Source organism: Natator depressus, chromosome 2 (genome assembly GCF_965152275.1).
Source record: "Natator depressus isolate rNatDep1 chromosome 2, rNatDep2.hap1, whole genome shotgun sequence".
Lineage (NCBI taxonomy): Eukaryota > Metazoa > Chordata > Testudines > Cheloniidae > Natator > Natator depressus.
Genome location: NC_134235.1, coordinates 139,492,766 through 139,512,235, shown reverse-complemented (window position 1 = coordinate 139,512,235; position 19,470 = coordinate 139,492,766). Strand labels below are relative to the sequence as shown.

General features: G+C 42.7%; 1 protein-coding gene across 2 annotated transcripts in view; it reads left to right on the top strand.

The window, feature by feature from the left end:
- Positions 1-19,470, top strand: part of ADCY2 (adenylate cyclase 2) — a 442,623-nt gene that overhangs the window by 328,557 nt on the left and 94,596 nt on the right. For both annotated transcript variants that reach the window (XM_074945057.1, XM_074945058.1), the window contains exons 11-12: positions 1,448-1,491; positions 4,582-4,662. In XM_074945057.1, coding sequence (XP_074801158.1) covers positions 1,448-1,491; positions 4,582-4,662 — 125 coding nt within the window. The remainder of the gene's footprint in view (positions 1-1,447; positions 1,492-4,581; positions 4,663-19,470) is intronic.

Below are 19,470 nucleotides of genomic sequence, written 5' to 3'. Positions count from 1 at the left end.
GTGATCCAATAAAAGGTATTACCTACCCACCTTGTCTCTCTAATATGCTGGACAGACATGGCTACAGCAACACTGCAAAAAATTATAATTTCCTGTTAAACAAAAACATATGCCTCTGTATTTTCTTTCTGTTTTGAGATCCAGTTTTAAAGGCCAGATCCAAAGCTCACTGAAGTCAATGGGAGTCTTTCCATTGACTTAATGGGCTTTGGATCAGATTCTAAAGGGCCAAATTCTGCTATCAGTGCAAGTCTGAAATCCCACTGAAATCAACAGGAGTTGTGTGTGCACATTGGAGAGGAAATTTGGGCTTTCTAGGCCTATGGACACAACGCCAGGGTATAGTGTGGTTACTTAGCACCACCATGCAGACAGTTTCTGGATTAAAAGCCAGTGCTAGACAGCCACAGGAGGAGAACACCAGTAGAGAGAGATTCTCTGAGAGATATACTCTCTCACTGCAGTATAGGCATAGTTGGGGAAAAGGCAGCATGGCCAGGGCTTTGCTGTGCTCTTTAACTGCTCTAAATTATCCTGGAGTACACAAGCCAACAGCACCTGCCTTTCCAAGCTTCATTGTGGGCTCCTCAAACATAGATGAAGATTTGGGTCAATAGTTCTATAGCACACCAGTAAATTATTAGGTACGAGATTTTTTTCCTATCATTCAGTCCCAATGTCTCTGTGATTACTGCACATCACTATCATCTACTACTGAAAAAGAAAAAAAAGGGGGGGGGGGCGGGATTCTGGTTGTACTCAACATTGGAATTCAATCCCATGTTCCTTGCACTGAGTATGTAGGGTTGAACCATGTAACTTCTCATTAACTCAAGATTTTTGATCGGTAAGTTCAGTACATCAAAGCAAAAATATAAAGTGAATGCAACATGTTAACCATAAAAAGCATCAAAGTATTATTTAGTCACAAAATAATGGTTGCTGTCAGTAATCATCATCATTTAAAAATAGTGGTCATAATGCATATTTGTGCACTTAATTAGATGTTACTTAATTTTCAAAGGCACTGACTAACCCTAGCTCCCATTGGAAGCAATGGGAATTTTGGCATTGATTTCAGTGGGATCATGATTAGGTACTGAAGTAGTAAAACTTATAGGGAAAAACCTTTTTGGATCCCACCAAATCATATTAATAATTTAATATTTACATTGAAGCTTCTTGCCTAATCATATTTTCCAAATCATTCCCGTTTTCTGCTTCATTAAAACTTATTATGTGAAAAAGCTGGTACTTATTAACACCTGTTTGAAAACTTCATGTATTGATCTGGTAACAGATTAGCACTAATGTATTTGCAGAGTTTTCTTCTTGACAAATTTTGCATCGCTGTAATCTAACAAATATTTTCAACATGAGGAATATTTTCAGAATGTTCTACATTTGATACAGGGGTTTTTTTCCTTCTTTTTTTTTTATTTTTTAGGATGTGCCAATGGGTCAGTATCATTTCCAGCGCTGCAGAGAAAGGTATGTATAAATGTATTCACATAAAGTACAATAGATACAACACTTTCACCATTAAGAACCATTTTTTCCAAAATATGATTTTTAGAGCAAGTCCTTCCAACAAAGAGATTGGATGTAAAAATAGAGATATTTTAAAATGGTGCTTATTAATTATGGATGCATATCTGCCAACAAGCAGCATTAACCCCATAGAAAGTTGCATTACAGTACAGTGTGGATCATCTGAAAGTGAAGCTGCCTCATTGTCCTGGATATTTGATATCCAGTTAAATCTAGTGGGGCTGCTGGAAAGGGTTTTTACAATTGTTATTTTGAGTGTTACTTACTTCATAAAGTAGCTTCAGAAAATATTATTGTGGTTCAAGTGCTGTTTTGTGCCATATTCTGGGTTACTGCCAGACAAATGTTTATAAATTCACATGATAAAGTTCAACTTGTCATTTTTCATGGCTGAACTTTCCGTTACTAGGAAAGAATGAGAAGAAATGGATGTATGTGAACTGAAAAAGTTCTTTAAAAATCCCCAAGAAAAGAGTATGGCTGTTCTTTGAAAATAAAATTAGCACGGTATTGCAAGAAAATTAGAGTTGGGTATCATCTTTTTAAGAGCCTGAGAAAGTAAACTGTAAATAACATTTTCTTCATTGCTATAAGTGATATCACAAGTACCATCAATTGGTTTAAAAGAACCATTCCATTCAAAACTAAAATTTTCATTCCCTTTCCAAAGGTGGTAATTCATCCTATCTGTGGCCTCTCTTCCCATGTCCATGCCCTGTAAATACCCGACACTATCCAAAGGTTGACAGGAAGGCAGGTGTTCCCATTCAGAAGCAGTTCTGGATCCCATAGGATGACCAACCTTTGGCTGATCCTACAAGACCTGACAAACACATCCTGGCTTTAAGGCTAAAGTGGATTAGTTATGTTTCAGTTTGCACAGAATGTGAAAATCGTGTATGTCAGCACTGTAGTGAAAGAGTGAACCATTTTACTGTAGTATTTTCAAAGAATGAAATCTTTCAAATGCTGGAAATGCATTTGTTTTCTTATTCTTTAATTGTACTCTAAAATAGACTCCAAAGGTTCAAAAAACCAGGATTGTATAACTTGGCCTGAAAATATAATATAGCTTATGGCCAAGATTTTCACAAATAGGAACCTAAAATCAGGCTCCTATACCCATATTAAGGCACTTGAATAAGTAGTGATTTTCAAAGGAGCTGATCACCCAACCACTCCCAGTGAGGTCAAAGGGAACAGTTAGGTGAGCTCTCAGCTCTGTTGAAATCCCATCTTCTTAGTTGTTTGCTAGATAGGGTTAGATAAGATTGGACAAGTGTCTATTGTTATCCTGGACTCCTTGTAAGAAATAGGTCATAGACACTTGACACATACCTAATAGTCATGAAATCAGTGATACATTTCAATCGTTTTGAAATCAGTTACATTCAGTGGAAAAGTAATAGGGTTCTATAGAAACTGCTCTGCAAACCTACGCTGTCTTATCAATTGAACCATTCTTTAGATCCTCAGTTATTAAGAACTAATCCAAAAGTCATGGCTCAGAAGGAGGAAGTGCTTGAGTTAACCTTGCCAAAATTCAAATCTGTGAGTTATCTGTGAGTTATAAACCCTAGGAGTTCAGGTAGTTCAAATCTAAGGTACTACCTATATCTTAAATTTTGGATATTCATCTTGAAAGGGTGGAAAGAAAACCTGGAGATATTTGAGGTGCTCCAGGTTTTAGGAGAGCACAACTTTTGAAGTGAACAAGTGAAGCCTGGTGTAACAGAAGAGAGTCCTATGCATGCAGACATTATGTCCATTCCATTCCATGCCCAGCTAACTTAAAATAAAATGAACCTTTTTGTTCATTATAGTAGTTTTACAGTCTATATAAAGAGAAACCTGAAATATATTTGAAAATAAAATTTTGATAATTATTTCCAAACCTGCTACTGGAAAGTTCTAGATCCTCTAATCAGACCATACAAAGTGTTCCTATGAATGTGAATGGCATGTTCTTATCTAGTCACACAACGTAGACAAATATTGCCAAAAATAGCTGCAGCAAACATGGATATTTTTAAGGAGCTGAGAATATGAAATTCTTTTTTATAAATTCATTACATTACCGAAGTGAGTACTTTCCTTTAACAGAAATTTCCTCAACTCTAATTTTCTACAAGTGTATTTTGTTTTGTTTTTAAAGCACCACCTTATGTTTTATTTTTAGATTGTATGTTCTTTGGGGGCTGGATTGTCATAGAATCACAGGGTTAGAAGGGACTGCAAGGGTCATCTAGTCCAAACCCCTGCCAAAATACAGGATTTGTTGTGTCTAAACCATCCAAGACGTGTGGCTATCCAGCCTCCTTTTAAAAACCTCCAGTGAAGAAACTTCCATGGCCTCCAGAGACAGTCTGTTCCATTGTCCTTCTCTTCTGACAGGAAGTTTTCCTGAGATTTAATCTAAATCTGCTATGCTGTAGTTTGAACCCAATGTCTCTTGTGCTGCCCTCTGTGGCAAAAGAGAACAACTTTTCTCCATCTTTTTTATAGTAGCCTTTCAAGTAGCTGAAGACAATTATCATATCCCTTCTTAATCTCCTCTTTTCCAAACTAAACATACCCTGTTCCTTCAGCCTTTGCTCATCTGGCTTGCATTCCATCCCTTTGATCATCTTTGTCACTCACCTCTGCATTCTTTCCAGTTTCTCTACATCCTTTCTAAAAAAATGGTGACCAAAATTGGATGCAGTACTCCAGCTCAGGCCTAACCAGCACTGAGTAGAGTGGTACTATCACCTCCTGTGACTTGCATGCGGTGCCTCCGTTAATGCAGCCTTTTTTTGCAAAAACATCACATTGCTGACTCATGTTGAGGTTGTGATCCATCACAACTCCCAGATCCTTCTCAGCAGTGCTGCTGTCAAGCCAGTTTTCTCCCATTTTGTATTTGTACATTTGGTTTACTTCCCTAACTGTAGCACCTTTCATTTGTGTTCGTTGACTTTCATTTTGATGACTATAGTCCAGTTTTCCAATCAAGATCCAATGATAATATCTCATCTTTTTTCATTACAGAACAAAATCACAGAAGAAAAGATTTGAAGAGGAATTGAATGAGAGGATGATTCAGGCCATTGATGGAATTAATGCTCAAAAGTATATTTACATCTCCTCCCTTTAACATTCACATTCTTCTACAGTTGATGGCAGAGTCTGCTGCCTCTCCTGGGATAGGTGCACAGCACCCAAAAAGCCGTGGAGCATCCCCCATTCCACTTCAGGAAATAGAACAGGCCCCTCAGAGAGACGTTACGCTCCCTGCAGGCGAAAGAGCAGCATTGTGCAGCAACTTTTTCAAGGGCATTGTTCTAATAGCTGCTGCACTTGTGATTCATACAGTGGGGGAAGATTCCGTTTGCCCTTGGAAGTTCCTCTGCTCAAAACTTCGTTCTTTAGGCCTTCTACAGGAATCCACGATTTGGCCCTAAGTCCCCATGTGTACAACACCTCTCCAAATCCTCCTAAGAATTGGTACAAAGCCTTATGTGTTTCAGAGTAGCAGCCGTGTTAGTCTGTATCCACAAAAAGAAAAGGAGGACTTGTGGCGCCTTAGAGACTAACATATTTATTTGAGCATAAGCTTTCGTGAGCTACAGCTCACTTCATCGGATGTATTCGATGAAGTGAGCTGTAGCTCACGAAAGCTTATGCTCGAATAAAGCCTTATGTACAAGTGGGAAATTAAGTGTAGTTATATCTCAAACTGATGGGACTGCTAGTGAAATATTTGGGTTTGTTCTTTTATTTTCTGACTTCATAGATAAGTGCACCTTAAAATAGTAATTGAAAAGACAGAGTAGAGGTAAGGAGAAAGAGCAAAGGAACTTAGCAGTAAGGAGTGAAAATGGAAATAATTAATGATCAGGGTTAAAAACAGATGGGGATAAACATGGAAAAAGAGAATAAAGCATTATGCTCCTCTAGCTGCATTCCATGTCTGCTTGCATCTGTCACAGTAGAAGAGTAAGTAAGATGAAGAAATAATAACCAGAACTTTCTAATACTGAAATCAGAGTGACAGAAGCAGCTCCACAGAACAGAACCTCTTGTGCCACCTTTGATAACCATTGTTTCAGTTGGTCCATTGATTCCTTAGAGCATAATGTAGCTAGTCTGTACATGTAAATTGTTCTCAGAGGCAGAGAGGCACACATTGAGTATATGTCCTTGGAGGAACTGGAGGTGACACTTATTGATGATATCAGATCCTGGTAGTGAATAGATAAGAACAAGGTCAATACTTCTCTAACTGAAGGGTGAAATACTTCTCCTTTAAATATTAACTATCACTTCAGGGTGAAATAGGGGGATGTATTTGCAAAAATTGTGGTTAGTAGTTACGAATTGTATTCTCCACTGCAGGTGTCCAATATTTTCTCAGTTGAATAACTTGTATACTGCACCTAATTGCTAGAAACTCAAGGACCACAATTAATTTTCATGTGTAACAATCCCATCAGGCTGTCTGTAGTTTTAAGAAAATAATTTTGAGTTAAGTTCTCAATGGAAGTATATGTTGACAGTCATGTCACACACAAATAACAAAATGATTGTAAGCAAGTCCTCAGATAGACAAATAGGTTTGTTTACACTATGTTAGTCTAAGAATGGGTTACAAGACACAATCCATATAGCTTTAGTGTGTTTTAAAGTACATGGGCTCTAAAAAGTGACACTGCAAAATGGCATTGTGTGGTTCCATTATGTGTTGTTTATCAATGATTTCCATAACAAATGTTCTTAGTTTACATGTAAAAACTTGCCAATCCTGCAGTCTTAACTTATGATCAGAGATCTAAGCTGACTTCTTTCCTTCTCACACATCGTTATTACTAAAAGCTACATCCAAAAACTACATGCAGATAACAGTAAAATTGCAAAGTCAAGTGCTCAAAACTAAGAAATATCAAAAATATGGCTGACTGTGCATATGCATTAACACAGTAATAATTACATGTTCACATATTTCAGACCCTGCTGATTACCTAAGCTAGTGGCCAGTCAGGTTCTGAACTTTTAAATACACAGCACAAACCTCTGCCATTTGCACTCTGTTACTAGATTAACTAATACCAGTAATAGGCTGCATATGTTACTCCTGAGGGCATTCTGCGCAAAAAAAAATTAAAATTCTCCCCACGATATTTTAAAATTCTGCAAATTTTATTTGTCAAGTAAATATGGAGGCTCCAGCATGGCACTGGGGGGCACAGGCCACTGGCTGCACAGAGGTGGGAGATCACTGTGCAGTCCCGTCCCCCCCCCGGGACACGGACTCAAGGGTGAGGCTGCACCCACCCTGACACAGCACAACGACCGGGCCTGCCCCAGAAACACTGCTGGGCTTTGCCCCTCCTTGCCAGGTGCACCAGGTGTGGGCAGGCAGGATGCAAGTGTGTGGGGGGGAGGATCCAGGTGTGGGTTGAGAGGGTTCTGTGTGGGGCAGTCTGGGTGCATGTGCCTCAGTGGGGTGTCCAGTTGCGGGGGGGGGATCTAGATGCACAGGGGCTTGTTGGGGGGTTCTGAATGCAACAGTAATGGGACTCTGCAGTGGGATCCAGGTGAAGATGGTTGGGGCTCAGCGGGGGGTCTGGTTGTGGGGAGATCAGTGGAGGGTCTAGATGCTGGGGGAGTGGGTCTCAGTGGGATGGGGATCCAGGTGCAGCTGGTTGGGGCTCGGTGGTGTGGGGATCTGGGTGTGAGTGGCTCATCAGGGTGGTCCAGGTACAGGGGGAGTGAGGCTCATTGGGGGGAGGGGTGTTCTGAGTGTGCGGGGGGTGAGGCTCGGCAGGAAGGTCTGGGTTTGAAGGGGACTAGATGCATGGGGGATGGACAGATGGGGGAGCTGCTCCCTGTACAGGGTTCCCTCTCCCTTCAGCTGAGCAATGGGTGCAGGATTCATGGGGTGGGGGGTTATTTTGTAGAGCTTCCTGCAGCTGGGGGAGAAATCTGGGGGTGGTTCTGACCCAGCCCTGGATGATGTGCAGGGGAAGAGGAAGTCACCTCCTCTCCAGCCCAGCCGGGACTAGCAACTGAACCCAGTGCAGGGTAGGAGCCACCAGCTGGGTCTTCCCCAGTCCCGCTTCCTGCGCCACAGTGATTTACCTCTCTGCTGGCTGCCCTGGGCACCCAAAATATACTACTGGGGATGGGTACATGACCGCTCTTGTGGCTTCCCTTTGCTTCCCCATCAGAAAGTATTTTTCTCTGGGGAAGCAAAGAAATCTGTGGGGGACATAAATTATGTGCATACGCAATGGCACAGAATTCCCCCAGGAGTAATAGTATGTAGATCAGGCACTGGTGGGACTTTAGACACTCACTGTGCCAGATAGTTTAAGATCTATTTGCTGGGAGCAGAAGAGTGCAGAGCCTGAGAACTCCTGGTCTGAGTTCTAGGTTCTGGAAGGTAGTGTACTTAGGTTATTAGAGACATTTCTGCTCCCGTTTACCATACGCTTGTGTCTACCTTCTTTACCTCTTGTCCTCCTTCCGCCTACCCACATCTGCTTGTCTCTGCCCCTGCCCCAGCTTCTCTTCCTCTGCTCCAGTTCTCCATCCTTAATTATTTCCCAGACTCCTCCCTTTCCTGTACAGTAACTCCTTGTTTAACATTGTAGTTATATTCTTGAAAAATGCAACTTTAAGCTAATCCAATTTTCCCATAATAATTAATGTAAATGGGGGAGGGGGGTTAGGTTCCAGGGATTTTTTTTCACCAGACAAAAAACTATATACATATACACATACAATATAAGTTTTAAACAATTTTAAACAAACAAACAATGCTGTACTCAGCAATGATGATTGTGAAGCTTGGTTGAGGTGGTGGAGTCAGAGGGTGAAGGAGGGTGGATCATCTGGCTGCTCCTCTTGCTGTTCTTTCCAAAGTGCTGGGGGCAAGGGTGCTCAAACCCCCAGCTCTGCCCCACTTCACCCACTACCCCCAAGCATGCTGCATCCTCGCTGCTCCCCACCCCCCACTCCAGTCTCCTGAATGCCGCGAAACAGCTAATTGCTGCAGGCGGGAGGCACAGGGAGGGAGGAGAGAGTTGCTGATCCATAGGGCTGCCAGTGGGCGGGAGGTGCTGGAGGGGTGGAGGGGAGCTGATGGGGGGGCTGCCGGCCCACATTGGTTCCCAGCCCCCATGGCCAAACAACGTTATAAGCAAACATTGCGCAACTTTAAATGAGTATAATCTCTAATAGATCAGTGATGTAACAATGAAACGGTGTTAATCGGGACTACATTAAGTGAGGAGTTACTGTACTCCTATTCAGCTTGCCTCCCAGCTCTTTGTTGTAGTAACCAGGCAAACTTCTACTAACAAACTTCAACAGGACTTTATTTTTAAAGTGGAAACCTCTTTACCAAGCTGCTGCTGCACCCTCGGTAGCTCTCACTCCGCCTCCTCAACTTCCCCCCCTTCCTGTTTCCTGTCCTTTCAGACTCCCAACAGCCAGTGCTCCCAGTTCTAATAATTACAAGCAGCATCTAAACACCATATTCCCTCCTCCCTTAAGAAACTCTCCCAATTAAAATAAACATTGTTATTCTAACCACAGGAGCAAATATGAAACAAGACACTATACTGTTGGCAGAAATATTACACTGAAAACACTGTAGATACTACATAACATAGTCTCTAGTCCAGACAGGTGGTCATCTGGGTCTGACAGGCCATCTCTCAAGCCCCGCTTCCAGTGCAATGTCTTCTTGTGTTGGTACTATGGTGAAGTCATCCAAAGCAGACTGGGTGTTGGCATAATCTCCTATTGGTGCATAGGAAGGTGCAAGATAAGCATTCCATACCCGCCCATCAGAAAGTCAATAGGTGTAAGGTCCATTTTTCTCTATGATTTTAAGAGGAGCTGTGAATTTATGGTCCCCTTTGCGTAAAATTCCAGTTTTTCGTATTCTAACGAAGGAACTGCACTCAAACTTTGGTTCCTTAGCACCCCTCCGCTTGTCTGTGAAAGCCTTATACTTTGCTTGGTTCTGTTCAACTGTTTTTCTCACACCATCCTCGGTTGGGGCCTCAGGTCGTGCCTTTAACAATCCAGCAATGTTCAGTTTAGTATTCATATGTTTCCCAGGCAGTAACTCTGTGGGTGATCTTTGCGTTGTGGCATGCCGTGTAGCCGGGTATGCTTGCAAGAAATCAGTAGTGAAGGTTATCCACAATCGCCCTTCCAATTTAGCCATTTGCAAACTCTTTTTCAAACTTCTGTTAAACCGTTCGATGTCCCCATTGGCTTGAGGGTAATATAGGGATGCCCTTCTGTGTAAAATGTTCCTCTCTGCTAGAAAAGTTTCAAACTCCAGGGAAGTAAATTGACTACCATTATCTGAAACCAGTTCTTTGGGGTTACCTTCCTTGCTAAAAACTGAAGAGAGGAAGTAAGTTAATTACTTAGCAGAAGAGATTTGCGATGTAAACGCTACCTCAGGCCATTTACTCAAATAGTCTATTAAAGTGATGGCATAATGGCAGTCACTTGGAGCAGTATCAAAGGGTCCTATAGTGTCATTAGCCACTTTTTCCCATGTAGATTCAGGAAGAGGAACAGGCTGTAATGGAGGGGTACATGTCACTGCTGTCTTATCATGCATTTGGCAAGTGACACAGGATTTTATGAGCACTTCAGTTTGAGAGTCCATCCCTGGCCACCAATACAGATCCCATAGTCGTTGTTTGGTTCTGACAGTTCCTTGATGAGTATCATGTGCCAGGTGTATGAGTTTTGACTGTATTTATTCTGGCACAAGTAGCCAGTGTGTAACTAGTAACACACAGCCATCAAGCAAAGAAAGTTCATCCAGAACTCTAAAATAAGGCAGGAAAACTGGGTCAAGGTTTTTAGGGTGACTGGGCCATCTCTTTGTCAGAAATTCCCATAGTTTTTATTGAATTGGACATGCTGAACAAGCAGCTTGAAATTTGTTCTTTTGTAACTGCAGTAAGAGTGCTTGTAATAAGCGCGACTATTACATCCTCATCCTCCGGTGGACCATCTGATGAAGGCAAAGGCAGGCAAGAAAGGCAATCAGCTACCACATTTTGGTTTCCAGGCTTATATTCCAGTTCATAATTGAAAGAGAGTAGTCTTGCATACCATCTAGCAATACGATATCCTCCTCTTCCCAGTCCTTTCGTGGTGAGCAACATCATCAAAGGGCTGCGGTCTGTGTGCAACTTGAACATGCGGCTCCCACAGGCAAGTTCTCCATTTTTCAGTAGCCCAGACACAAGCAAGTGCTTTTTTTTGACTGTAGAATATTTTCCCTCAGCATTACTTAGTGTCTTTGAAGCAAATGCAACAGTTCTCTCTGTGTTGTCCTCATGCAGTTGTGTGAGGACAGCCCCAAGTCCATAATCAGAAGCATCAGTAGTTACAACTGTGGGCAAAGCAGGAGTGAATAGTGCAAGTACTGGACTATGTACAATCAAGTCTCTCACCGTTTCGAAACTAGCTTGTGCATCAGTTGTCCACACTAAGGTTAAACTTCTCTGTAGTAATTCTCATAACGGTTCAATGACAGAAGCATCATTGGGAATGAATTTTGCATACCAGGAGGTATGACCCAGGAAGGAACATAAAGTTTGCAAATCTGTTGGAGGAGGAGCGTTTGAAATGGCCAGGATATGATCTGGATCAGGTTTGAGTCCAGCCTGTGAAATTGTTTGCCCCAGAAAGGAGAGTTCAATTTGTCTAAACTTGCATTTGGATCTATTGAGCTTGAGGCCTGCTTTGCTGATGCAGTTTAGCACAGACTGCAGGTTATTGTCGTGCTCCTCAGAAGTATTTCCAAACACGATAATATCATCCAGATAGCACTGAACTCCATGTTGATTCTTCAGAATCAATGACATCATTTTTTGGAAGGCACTTGGGGCGGATGCAAGACCGTATGGAACATGTTTAAAACAAAATAGTCCCTCATGTGTAATAAATGCTGTGAGGTCTCTGCTATCTTCATGCAACATAACCTGGTAGTATGTGCTCTGCAAATCAAGAGTAGAAAACATCTTTGCTCCACGGAGTTCTGCAAATACTTCTTCTCTGTGAGGAAGAGGATGTCTGTCAATCATAATAGCTTTATTTGGCTCCCTCAAGTCCACACAAAGGCGAATGCCTCCATCCTTCTTCTGTGTCATTGCTATAGGTGAAACCCATTCCGAGGAGTCAATCTCTTCAATAATGTCCTTTTGAACAAGTTCCTCTGAAGCAGCTTCCCTAACTGAAAATGGTAAGCGACGTAACTTCTGTCGTACAGGTATCACATTATTCTGCATTTTAACTTTATGCAGAAACCCATAAGCACAGCCGAGTTTCTCCTCAACCTGGTGTTGGGTCCCAGCTGAAAGTGGTGTGTGTATTGCAAGAGTGCTTTGCTGAGGAAGATCAATTCGTCCATTAACTACCCTGAGATTTAAAGCAGCCAATAAATCTCTGCCAAGGATAGGAGTGCCTTTGTGGGCAATATAGAACTCTGCAGTTACACAGCAATCACCAAAAGTAACTATTGCTGGCAGGCAGCCATGTACTGGAATATGGTTTTTCAAATAGCACACCAAGTAAAGTGGCACATCTTTAAAGTAATGCAAATAGATGGAATCAGGTAGTATAGATACTGCTGTGTCAGTGTCCAACATTAGCTGAATAGAGTGTGATTTGCCTGAGGGTATGGCGGAAATGTTTACAGTGCACTTTATTTGTTCTGGAATATGTGCAGGACTGATTTTGTCCACGCTCAGCACAGTAACATCTGGTATTGTAACTGTTGATTGAACTGGCTGCTGCGACATACTTTAGCAAAATGCCCAATCTTTTTGCAATGATTCCACTGAGCTACTTTTGCTGGACATCCTGTGTTGTGGGGATCCACAGTGAAAGCATGCTTTTACTGTATTTTGAATTTGCTGATTTGGTGGTTTTCCATTAGTTTTCCTCTTGTAATCATTTGTCTGCAGCGATAGTGAACTTTTCTGCAAAGGAGTCACAGCCTAGACTGTGCCTCCTGTATCCATGCTCATTATTTTGGCTTCAGCTGTAGCTGACTCAATCTGAATAGCAATGGTTATTGCTTTTTCTAGCGTAAGTTGTGGTTTTAGAAGTAAGCTTTCTCTTATGCGAAGCATGGTTGTTTTCTCAATGAGCTGGTCTCTAGTCATCTCATCTGCCATATTCCCAAAGTCACAACTTACAATCGGACTCCTCAGGGAAGCAATATACTGCATTATAGTCTCCCCTGGTTTCTCTAACGCTGGTGAAATCTGTAGCGATTAGCTACTACATCCACTTTTGGTACAAAAAAGTTCTTTAATGCAGTGAGTGCAGTCTCATATTTATCATCTGCAAGGGGAAAGTGTAAAATATACGCTGCCCTTCTGCTCCAAGGCAGTGGATTAGCAGAGCACGCTTTCTTACTTCAGAAATCTCTGTAGCAGTGATTGCAAGCAGATAAGTCCCAAGCATATGGATACAGGCAGTAAAAACAATTGGAGGCCCACCTGGGCTTTGCAGAAAGGGTGCAGGTGGGTTCAGAGGCAGAAGATCCATCCTCATCGCCAAAATGTTGTAGCAACCAGGCAAGGTACTAACAAACTTCAACAGGACTTTATTTTTAAAGTGGAAACCTCTGTACCAAGCTGCTGCTGTACCCTCGGTAGCTCTCACTCCACCTCCTCACCTTCCCCCCCTCCTTCCTGTTTCCTGTCCTTTCAGACTCCCAACAGCCAGTGCTCCCAGTTCTAATAATTACAAGCAGCATCTAAACATCACACTCTTGTTCCCCTCCTTACCTGCTCCCACCTTCCCTTTCTCTTGTGTCACACTGCTCCCCCACTGTCTCGCTACTGTCCCCCAAATACTCTGTCTCCTGCAGCCCCCACTTCCTCCCTCCCCGTGAGGAAAACTGAGAACACAGGAGAGACAGTTTCCATGCTGTCAGTTTTGGTGCCTGGTCACAGTTTCTGGGTAGCTGAACCCCTGTATTCCCTCTCTCTGGTCCTGCAAGGGCACCCTCTTGAGCTTTCAGGTTCCCAGTTGTCACTTCTCATGGGCCAGCGACCCAGGTGTGTCTCCCTCCTGATCGCGTTTTTTAAAGCGGTACAGCCCCTTGCCATACATTATGAAATCTCCAGCAAACCAGTCATCCTAAAGGCCAGCACCTGGGCTGTGCTTTCTCTGTGACGACAATGACCAGTATGTGCCAGTAGTTACAGGTTATCACACAGCTTTTCCAAAACAAACAGCATTCTGGGGGCAGAGGCATAACAGAGAAAATAATAGAAAGATAATAAAAGTTTCTACTTATTGGTAACAAACGTACCAGAAATAACCCATCTTCCACATGGGGAGTCTGATAGGCAAACATCCGCTCCAGCTGCTGAGCAAGAGTTGGAGCGTTTTCTTGGACAGAAGGTCCTATCCATTTGCTGAATCAAAAGGAAAACTCTGAATCTGTTTGAACTCAGCCTTTTATACCAAAAGTCCTGCTTTGTCCCCCAGCCTACTGAAAACAGATACAACCAGTCCCTCCCCTTATTCGCAGGAGGTCAGATTCAAAGGCTGGAAATCTATATAGCCACCCTTGGCATTTTGCAGAAATCACTCCCTAGTAATTCCAGATTCTGCACAACCTCCCCACACACACAGTGAGCAAGAAACACACAAATACACATCACCTGTATTGATACAAAGAGCTATGTGTATTTCTACAGCTCATACTGCCTGGCCCATCTTAATATAATGACTTTTTGAGGTTTTCATACTTTAAACATAAAATACAATATGGTCCCCAAATACTGCAAGTGGTTGCAATATCTGTCACATCTGACACAAAAGCAGCTCAGCAAAGCAATTGTGGGGAAAATCCTGTTCAACCCTTGAAAGAAGCATGCTCAGTGACTCTGCTCTGCAGGCATGGCATATGCACAGCCTGGTCGGCATGCAGGAATTGTGAGGGCATGGACAGAATATTCAGAAAATTTAACTGCCAAACTTTAACAGGTCATATGTGAACTGAGCATATGTGAAATAAGATTTCAACTTGGCCAAATGTAAGCATATTTTCCACCAGAGCAGCAAAAGGCACATTCTTGACACCAGTGCCAAATTTCAAGTCCCAGTTCCAAAAATCTTAAAAAAAAAAATAAATCTTGCAATAAATTTGTTAACAAAGGCAATACAATTTATTTTTCCCTAATCCCTAATTTGGCAAAGTTATAAACTATAGCGAATGGGGTCTTATAATGGGAAGTATCAGGCAACTGTCACTATAGATAGTGTTAGCTGCTTCACCTAAAATACAGTTTCTGCAGGCCAGATTGGGCCTCAGTTACTGCTGTGTAAACCTCATTGTTGTGTGTGGGATTACAGAGGTGTAAATGGGTTTCATCTGCCTGTCATAGATAAAGCTACCTTTTAGTCATGAATATTTTTAGTAAAAGTCATGGACAGGTCACGGGCCTGTAAACAAAAATTCATGGCCCGTGACCTGTCCATGACTTCTACTATATAGCCCTAAATCTTGTGGGCGGCAGCCTAGGGGTGTCACAGGTGCTCGGGGCAGGAGGGGATTGGCAGGGCCAGCAGGCTTCCTACCTGGCTCCGCACTCTGCCTCCACCATGAGCACCAGCTCTGAAACTCCCATTGGCCGGGAACCACCACCTGTGAGAGCTGCAGAGACACTGCCTGCAGGCAGAGGCAGTGCACAGAGCTTCTTGGCCATGCCTCCACCTAGGAGCTGAGTGAGGGGGATGTTGTCGCTTCTGGGGAGCTCCCCGAGGTAAGCACCATGCAGAGCCCGCCTCACCTCATCCCATGGCCCAACCCTGTGCCCCCTCCTACACCAAAACTCTTGCTGCAGCGGGGGGACGGGGGTGCGGTGGCCCAAGATTGCCCCTGCAGTGGCTGGTGTGACTGGCCCAGGGGCTGCTCGAGCTGCTCAGGCAGCCCCCAAGGCAGGTGCACCAGCCACTGTAGAAGTCATGGACAAACTCGCAGCCTTAATCATAGACACTGTCATGCTGTCAGGAGTGTCACGATCATAAGTGGCAACCTCAGGGAAAACTGTCAAGGAGCAGGGCAGAGACCCCAAGCTGGCTGCATGTTCTATAATTACATTTCACCAACCCAGTAACAAGTATGAACTCCTAAAGCACTATAACAGTCTTACCTTGGAGTCACAGACAGTCCCCTTGGGCATTCCAGTCTATCTTGTCACCCAGGCAAGCTGGACTTAGTGTAGGTGGTTGCTATACACCAAAGATCACAAAGTATTCAGGTTACTCCCAGTCCTAAAGGACGAGTCACTTACCTTAGGTCAATTTGTACCTTAATTCTCACATCAAAAACAACACTTGTAGCCAATCCTATAGTAAACAAAGGATTTATTAACTAAGAAAAGAAATTAGAGAGTTATTACAAGGCAAACATATATACACAAATAAGCTATGGTTTTCAAAGGTGACAGAATTGTAGAAATCTGTCACCTTTGAATGTCTTTTACTGCTAACCCAGGTTGACCCTGGGGATCTCTGCTTCTGTTTCATAGCTCCAGCTCTGTGAGAGGCCAAACAGCAAGAGAGATTAAAAATATTCTTGTCAGCTATTTTTATTTCCTTCTTCCAGAATTCAAGCTGATGGGATGAGCCATTTTTCACATATCTTTTTCATGAATGTAAGGGGCAATTAACAAAATCTTTGTATTGTGATGTTCCACAGTGGCCCGTTTAGTTTTGATAGCCCTTTTTGATGGGCAGGAGACAATCCTTCCTGACTAGGTTCACGGTTTCCAAGCAAACAGTTTGTACAGCTACAAAGCAAAAACTTAAATATTATCGTATAGCATGTGATAAAGAAATTATCAAGAAAGAAACACTAAACACAGTCTGATACCTACCTTAACCATACGAACACACAGGTGAAACAGACTGGTTTCCAACAATGAATTTGTCAGTACTCAGCAGAGGCCTAAAGCCTTGGCAAGAGCTGGCACCTTGTCAGCCAGCTTCACAGATACCACAAAAGCTGTTCTTTTACTACCGTCTACACCAGATTCAATCTCTGAATTATTTTAAGATGAATGGTCATGTAGCAGGCATTGTGGTAGTATCAGTGTAATCGCAAAGGCCCAGATTCTCCAAGGTAATTAGGTGCCCAACTACCACTGAGCATTTTGACTAAGGTGACCAACGCATGTATTGCAGCAGCAAGCTCCCAGCCCAAAAGAAACATTTGCAATCTGTAGGCCAGAAAAAGAAGGAAAAAAGCCTGTTGCTGATGCATGTGAAGGAAGAGATTCCAACTCACTTCATCTTAGATGGAATGGCTCTGTAGGACTAACAGGAGTGGCAGTAAAAACTTATTTTTATTGTTAATGTCATCAGATATATGTAGGGGTAAAGTAACATTACATTCTTACCAGTACAGGGGCCAGCTCTGGGCCCCCAGAAGGGGCAGGGCCTCGGGCAGAATGGGCGGGGCTAGGGATCAGCCTTCCCCAGCCAGCCCATCCGTGCTGCCTGGCCTGTGCGGCCCGGGGCTCTGGCGGAGATTGAAAAGGGCCTGGGGCTCCAGCCACTGCCATAGTAGCAGCAGCCGGGAGCTCCGGGCCCTTTTAAATTGCTGGCCCTGGGGCGGCGGCCCCTTTTGCCTGCTTTGTCAGACGGAGGCAAAAGGGGCAGCAATGTTAAAGCGCTTTAACGTTGGCTGGGTATGGGCTGGTACCGGCTTCTTACCGGTGCGCTGTACCAGCCCAGTTTCACCCCTGGATATATGTATGACTCTGGATACCCAGAAGGAACAGATTGGTTGAATAAGAAGGTGCAGTTTTTTCAGAGTCACTTTTCGGCGAGAAACAACATTTAAAGATCATGATGAAGGCATTGCCAGCTCACACTACTCTGAATTCACTTTTCCTAAATGCTTCTACCAACTGTAGTAATTGAACAATTTGATAAATGCATCTTAGTTAATAAGTTGCTTTGTTTTGCTTTCCATGAAAATTACCTTCACCTTGCTGTTTCCTGTAATTTCATTTAAGATGATAATGCACTCCGGGTAACGTTTGTAAGTAAAATGTTCTTCTAAATCTATAATGGGTCTGTGCTGTTAGGAAAACTGTTCATGCTGCAAATTCTCAATTAACACCCATTAATCAGAGACAAAGAGGAGTAGCCCCATTATAATCAAATAGCTGACTGGCACTAATGAAAAAAGAATATTTTGCCCACTGAAGTGTTTTAATAAGATTTTTCTTCCATCTTCCATAGATTGTTTTCAGCTGGAAGTAGATTGACCCTAAATCTCTCAGCTCTCATAATATAATAAATAATGTGTAATACCCATATATTGCCTTTCATCGTGAAGGTTCCCAAGTTACATTACAAACAGCATATTTAATTAAAATACAACAATTTATGTTTATGTAACATTAATGTTTCTGTCTAAAGACTCAAAAGTTAGTCAGTAAAAGTGCTAATGTGTGAAATCCTTAATAGGATTAGAATAAGACAAAGAATAAGATAATAGTTTTGCCATACCCATCTCCTCAGCATTCCCTACTGGATAGTTTAGGTGGCTCCCTGCTCAGCATGCTGGCTTCTGCAAATCCTATTCTTAGGCACCTAACTCTCCTTGTGCTTTATATAGAGATCCTGGGTGCCTAACTCAGCACTGAGGATTCCAGTGGGCGGCAGGGTGCCTAAAGTTAGGTGTTGCAAAGCTGAGCACATGCTCAGAACTGAGCTCTCTTAAAAAAATGTTATTTACAGATTAGCAGATTAGTCCTCATTAGGTCTAGCCAGTTTGAACGAGTCAAAATTAAATTACAGTTTAATTTAAAAAAAATAAAATCTCCCACTGAATTGAATGTGGACTTTCAGAAATAGACCTCGTCTGGTGCTACTTCAATAATCTATTAGCTAGAATATACATTACTTTTATACATAGCTACAAAAACATATTGTGCAATCTTACTGCAACTTTTTCATTTTTACATATTTTGGTCTGTAAGTAGCAAATGATGCTTTGATAATTAATAAAAGGTCTATGTGAAAGAGATTCAGATTCATTAGACGAATGTATCTCAAACACAGATCCATCCCACTCCCTTTTTAATTACTTTTTTCACTTTTGCATATGGTGTAAAGCAAGGATCGGCAACCTTTGGCATGCGGCCCGGTCGGGCCAGTTTGTTTACCTGCCACATCTGCAGGTTCTGCCGATCACAGCTCCCACTGTCCGCAGTTCGCCATCCCGACCAATGGGGGCTGCGGGAAGTGGTACAGACCGATGGATGGGCTGGCCGCCTTTCCCGCAGCCCCCATTGGCCTGGGACAGTGAACCACGGCCAGTGGGAGCTGCAATCGGCCGAACCTGTGGACACGGCAGGTAAACAAACTGACCTGGCCTGCCAGGGGCTTTCCCTGATGGGCCACATGCCAAAGGTTGCTGATCCCTGGTGTAAAGCATCCATTAAATGGCATGGTTGTGTGTTGTGATATGCTAGTCACTGTACGTTATGTTGGATAGAATCACCCCAAGTTCTGCCCCGTGTCCCAGGTATGAACATCTGTGGAATGGATCATTATTATCGAAGATAGAGTGAAGAACCAGCAGCAAAGCTTTTTACATGAAACGCTTTATAATGCAGCTCTCCCTCTTGAATGTTTTCATGAACCATCCACGTACAGCCCATTCATTAAAATATCAGTTTTGTGTGTGTGTTAGATATAGAAACCAAGTGGAAGGGTGGAACTACACGATCATCTGTTGCAGTCAATATGATTTACTTTCTCCATTCTGAAGCACAATAACTGACTTTCCTCAAAACACACAAATTGACATCTTACTTTAAATTGTTATTTGCAGTGTTCTTGTAGCCACATTGG